At 50.4% G+C, this 6,227-nt stretch overlaps 1 protein-coding gene across 1 annotated transcript in view; it reads left to right on the forward strand.

Moving 5' to 3' along the window:
• The first annotated feature begins 457 nt into the window (after window positions 1-457).
• Window positions 458-6,227, forward strand: part of Fxyd3 (FXYD domain containing ion transport regulator 3) — a 21,299-nt gene continuing 15,529 nt past the window's right edge. Inside the window, exon 1 of the mRNA XM_028787610.1 lies at window positions 458-647. Within this exon, the coding sequence (XP_028643443.1) occupies window positions 596-647 (52 nt within the window). The 5' untranslated portion in view covers window positions 458-595. The remainder of the gene's footprint in view (window positions 648-6,227) is intronic.

The following is a 6,227-nucleotide window of genomic DNA, read 5'->3' on the forward strand; positions in this document are numbered from 1 at the left end:
CCACTGAGCCACGCCCCCAGCCCCTCACTGGGGGATTCTAGGCAGGGCTCTACCACTGAGCCACGCCCCCAGCCCCTCACTGAGGATTCTAGGCTTTCTACTAAGCTACTTTTCTAACACTTTTTGTGTTTTCTATTTTGAGATCAGCTTCGCTGATTCGTTCCTGCTAGATGTGAACTTCCCGTGTTCTTTCCTCAGCCTCTGGTGTAGCGGAGACTGCAGGTCCGCACTGCCAGGTCTGGCTTTGCTATTATTGTCTCTTAGGTCCCAAACTATGAAGCCCAAGCTTTCCTTGAACTTATATCCTCCTGCCTCAGTGTATCCCAAGTCCTAAGACTTCATTCTATTCTCTCTCATGTAAGGAATGCCTCTACTTGTCCACTGAAGAAAACAGATCCCAAAGCCAGGCTGCCTTGGTGAGAATCCAGCCCCACCACTTTCTGTGTGCACTTGGGAAGGTTGCTTAATACCTCCAGGCCTTGGTTTTCCTTTAAAGAGAAAGACGAGGAGGAAGAGGATGTCACCCCCACCTGTGAAGTTGTGAAGGCTCCAGGCACCACAGTGAGTGTGGGACAAGGGCTCATTGTTGGTGTGAATGACACTCTCAGATGTCAAGAAGATACTAAAACACAGGACAGCAGAAGCAGGTAAAATCTTGTTTGAAATACTCCCCTCTGTCATCATGAGAAGGGGCACAGGAAATATAACACTGCCCACAACTGGATCTTGCCCCAGTGAGGCACTCTTTGAACTGAAGTGGAAGCCTGGGGCTTGGGGGGAGGGGTGAAGGCCCATCAGCCTAGCTTTTGGAAGGTGGAGACAGGTGTTGAGTCAAGTCTGGGCTACACAGCCCTCGAGGAAACAAGCAAAACTTGAACGTGAAATGGTTGCAGGAAGCGTGTGGTTTCTCGGCCCCTGGGGCCATTGGGCTGCCCTGGCTACTGGGGTCCAGTGTCCACAGGGTCACATGCCGCACCCTGGGAGACCTGTCCAGGTGGCTGAGCTGAGATCTGAAGCCAAGCAGGCAGACTGCAGAACCTCCAGTCTAATGTACTCATGCTGTTTGGGCCTTTGGCCTGAGGTCTTAGCTGTTTCCAACAGGGCACAGAGTCCTGCAGTGACAGTTGGCCAGGACAGAGGCAGGCAAGCAGGCCAGGAGGTGGCCCTGCTGAGGAGACCCTGTGATCTCCCAGCTGCTGGCAGGACTCGTGGAGTCTTCCAGGGACAGGCCCCACACAATGCAGCCCCACAGAGGTCCTGTCTGTCTGTCTGTCTGTCTGCTTCCTTTAATTGTGACAATAGGTGCAGTTTTGCTCATTTACTCTTGCAGTTCTGAGGACTGAATCCAGAACTCCTGCATGTTAGGTGAGAGAGCTACTGTTGAGCCATGCCTGCAGCCCTCAAGAGTTCTAGCAAATAGTTTTGGACCCTTTGTCAGAGCCCCTGGCACAAGAACCCTGGGGCCGTCAGCACCACTGTACCCAGCATCACGGTTATAACCATCACCACCACCAAAAACAGCCCTCATCCTTATCACCACCATCACCATCATCATAATCACCACCACCTCCACCATCACCGCCTCCACTGTCATCATCACCATCGCCATGGCCACCACATCTTCACACCAGTCCATCCCTCTGCCACCCTCAGCCCTCTCAACCCCTTTCTGCTCCTGTGGTCCCCTTGTGTCGGAACTGCCTCCAGCAGAGCCTGCTCAGAGTCACGTAGCCCCAGCTGTCTTCCTTTAGAGCCAACCTGTTCTTCCCACAGCCGTGGTGAGCTCTGGGACTCACGTTCCGGCTTCTGTGATGTGTATCCTTTGGTAGGTGCCTGGCACCATATCAGGAATGCCGTCAGTGTGACTTGTGTTTTGTCTAAGTGGCTCGGTCCAGCATGGCTGCCCCGTGAGAACAAGTCCTACGTGCCCATGGACACCTTCCGGCAGAGTGTGAGCCGCTCTGCAACTGTGGGCCTTCTGTACTTCCTGTACTTACCATGGCTCCCGTTCACTAGCAGACCTGGGCAGAGGTGTGGTGCTCCCAAGGGGCCCCTCCCAGTGCCATGCACCCTCTCCTGGCACCTGTCATACAACCAGGTGCTCCCACCTCACCACATTGGTGGGAGGACACTTGAATCTTGGCCCCTGCAGAGCTGTCTTTGTCTGATGGCTCCTCTTGCTTGCTGCACTTTAGGGAAGATCAGGTCAGATGCTCCACGGTGTCCAGTGTTGGTGGAACCCCGTCTGTCTGTAGAACGAAGGAACCCTGACCTCACTGAGGCAAGCATTCTTGGTGCCCAGAGAGTTGCCTGCTGACTTAAGCCCAAATCATGCAATGGTTCAGACTTCTGAAAAATCATACATAGTACCTCCGAGTGAGAAGCCTCCTAGGGAAAGTGCAAAGATTGTGGGTCCATGTTCAGGGGTACAAGTAACTGTAAACATCATTAAAACAAAGACAAATGAGTCAAAATTTTAGATTATGTAGCTGAAAATTCCGTATCAGGAACCAGGGACGGTTTGATCAAGGTACTAACTTGATTTCTCAGCTTTTTCTCTCAGTCTGTGGCCTTCTGTAATATTAGATTTGTTCTTGGGTTGGTAGACAGTGTCTTCCTCTCCCCTAAACCAGAATTTCTTGTTACAATCTTCAAAGAATGTAAACACCCCAGTAATCCTCACTGAGACCTGGGACTTTTGTCCAGGACCCAGAGCACTGGCTGTTTTCCTCCCTGCAGGGCCCTGCCCACAAGGGTTTCTTTGTTGACTATTGAAAACCCCTACAGCCCCACCCCTCCCACTCCACCCCCTTCCAGGAAGGGAACCAGCTTCCAGAATTAGTCACGCTGTCTGTATCCCACACAACAGCCCCATTGAAGCCAAAGGGCAGCCCTGCAGGGAGCTGGCTATTATTATCCCAGATGAACAGAAGGGGAAACTGAGGACCAGAGTGAGCAGCTGTACCTACAAGATGAGGGAGTGTCAGAGCTGCCTGGCTGTGAGTCCCTTCTTTCTCTACCTTACTTACCAGGCTTCCTGTGTTCTCTCCCAGGTGCCTGGCTTCAGGAAGGTGGAGGTTTGAGCCATATGCTGTGGGGTCTGGGACACAGTAATTCACAAGCGTGGTTCTCGGCTGCCCAGGAGATAATTTCTGAGCCCTGTCAAGCACCTATGCTCCTATGGGGCAGGTGGCAGCTCAGGAGATAGCCAAGCCCTTCCTCAGCTCCTTCCAGAAGGGAGAGAGACACAGTTAACAGCCAGGCACTAAACTGTGTGCCAGGGAGTGATGTCTTAGGCAGAAACGGGGCTTTAAAGGGCTGGAGGATATGGCTCCATTATGGGGACCCAAGTTCCGTCTTCAGCACTCATATTTAGAAAAACAAACTAACAGGGGCTGGAGAGATGGCTCAGCGGTTAAAAGCACTGAGTGCTCTTCCAGAGGTCCTGAGTTCAACTCCCAGCAACCACATGGTGGCTCACAACCATCTGTAACGGGATCTGATGCCTTCTTCTGATGTGTCTGAAGAGAGTGACAGTGTACTCATATACATAAAATAAATTAATTAATTTTTTTTAAAAACTAACAACAATAACAAAACAAAGGCATAGAGCTGGAGAGATGGCTCAGTGGTTAAGAACACATACTGCTCTTCCAGAGGACCTGGTGCCTGTGTCGGATGACTCACAATAGCTGTAACTCCAGTACCCGGGGATCTGAAACCCCTGGCCCCATGGGCACTTGCATTCATATATACATACACACACATGCCCATACTTAAAACAATAGAACCCAACACGATGGTGCATGTCTTTAATCCTAGCACTTGGAGGCAGAGGCAGGAGAGTCTCTGTGAGTCCAGGCTAGCGAGGTCGGCATAGTGAGACTCTATCTAAAAAAAAAAAAAAAAAAAAAAAAAAAAAAAAGGCGGCACTCGCTGGCCGGGCAGCATGGCAGCGGCGGGCGCCCCTCCGCCGGGTCCGCCTCAGCCACCTCCGCGCCACCTGAGGAGTCATCCGACAGCGAACCTGAGGCTGAGCCGGGCTCCCCGCAGAAGCTTATCCATAAGGTGTCCACGTCGGGCCAGATCCGGCAGAAGACCATCCTCAAAGAGGGCACGCTGACCAAACAGAGCAACTCGTTCCAGCGATCCAAGAGGAGGTACCTTAAGCTTCGAGGGCAAGCATTCTACTATGCTAAAACTGCAAAGTCGATGATATTTGATGAGGTAGACCTGACTGATGCCAGCGTGGCAGAATCCAGCACCAAAAATGTCAACAACAGTTTCACGGATTTGTTTCTTTGAACGTTGAAGGCAGAAAAGTTACAGCAGATCTGCTGAAATCAAGATTGTGGTAGAGGAAGTTTGAGGATTGTTTTAGTCGCTGTTGTGTTGCTGTGAAGAGACACTATGACTAAAGTCATCACTTCTTGTAGGAAGCTCGTCTTGTGTGAGGACAACAGGAAAGAAATGGAAGATTGGATTGCAGCACTCAAGACTGTCCAGAACAAAGAGCATTTTGAGGTTAAAAGAGAAGCATATTGTCTATGGGTGCCTGCTATTGCCTCTCTTGCCTTCCTCTGATCCACCCCACCCCTACCCCTCACCCCAGAGTATCTTTCAAGTAGACCCCAGAGTTTGTCTTGTAAAGTTGAGGTCCATGGCTCTTTCTTTTGATGGACCTGTCGAGGCTCTGGTCCTGTCGTTCGTGAATCTCTCTGGGGTACTTTATGTAATTCTAAGTTGCTGCATTAAAGAATTCCAAAGAGAAAAAAAAAGAAAAGAAAAGGAAAAAATAACAACAACAGGGGCTGGAGAAACGGCTCCGTGGTTAAAAGCACTGGCTTCACTTCCAGAGGACTCAGGTTCAATTCTCAGCACCCACATGGTGGGTCATCTCTGACTCCAGCTCTAGAGAATCTCATGCCTTCTTATGGCCTCCATGGGCAATGTATACACAATTGGTGCACATGCAAGCAAAATACACACACACATACACAAAGAAAAAGATTTCAAGGAAAACTTCGAACAACACTAGCAACAAAATAAAATAAATCTAAATTTTAAAAAAAGCTAGACAAGGTGTTACAGTCTAGGCATCTTGATTTAGTTGGTTTTCTCTGCCAGTCAAAGAGTTAAAAGACAGGAAAAGTCTCGTGCTCCAGAGTCAGAGTCAGCGGTGGAGAGACCTTGAGCCACAGAGTAGCAGAATCAGCAGTTGAAGAAAGGCTTTTATTGGGCGTGAGGAATCACTGATGCAGCAGGATTGTGGAGAAAAGGGTCCTCTGCAAAATCTCTCTTTGAGGCCTGGGGCTTTTTACGTCGGAAGAGTCTTCCTCCCTTAGTTAGGGCTAGTGGGTTTGAAGAAAGACAGGCTGGCTGATTTGGCTCAACTCTTGTGTAAACTGTTCTGATCTGGCCCTGAACTTATTGAGCAGGTCCGTCCTACTGGCAGGAGGAAAAAGCCCCAGCCAGACTTTTGTTTTAGCCGCCAGCTTTTGTCTCAGGTCTGGCGGAAGGTGAGGAAGTCGGCCATCTTGGAAGTTCATCCTCTTCCTTAGCTAGCCTCTCTCCTTATCTGTCTGCCTCCCAGGGAGTCTCCGTGAGCACCTGCTATCTGAGCCGGGGAAGAAGAGACAAGAACATCCCTTGGAGGTCACTGGCCAGCCAGTCTAGCAGAATCTGTGAGCTTAAGATACAAGGTTAAGTTTCTGATGAGGACAGCCAGTGTGGACCTCTGGCCTGTCCCCTTCCCCCTCCTCCCACACACCCACACACTGTGATCGAGTGGCCTCACTGGGAAGGTGGTACCTGAGTGGAATCATAGGAGATGAAAATGAAGGAGGGATAGAATGAGTGGGTTGTTGGGAAAGATGCTTCCCTGACTCACGTGCAAAGGCCAGGGCACCTGGTTGGGTGGCTGGCCATATGAAAGGAACCCCGCAGAACACCAGAACAGCCTGGTGTACCTGAGCTGAGCTGGTTAGTGGAGATCATGGATCCAGAGGTAGCAAAGGGTTTAATGGAGGACTTTTGTATGTGGTCACACTAAAGCTGATGTTCCGTGGGTGTGTGGAAAGGTATGGGGGAAGGGTATATCTCAGCGGGATCCCTCTGAGGGACCAACCAGAATAGAGTTTATTCAGGGCATGGGGAGGGGAGCCAGGAGGGAAGTAGAGGCAGAGAGAGAGAGAGAGAGAAGAAGAAGAAGAAGAAGAAGAAGAAGA

The sequence above is a fragment of the Grammomys surdaster genome, unplaced genomic scaffold (assembly GCF_004785775.1).
Source record: "Grammomys surdaster isolate TR1022 unplaced genomic scaffold, NIH_TR_1.0 125671, whole genome shotgun sequence".
Lineage (NCBI taxonomy): Eukaryota > Metazoa > Chordata > Mammalia > Rodentia > Muridae > Grammomys > Grammomys surdaster.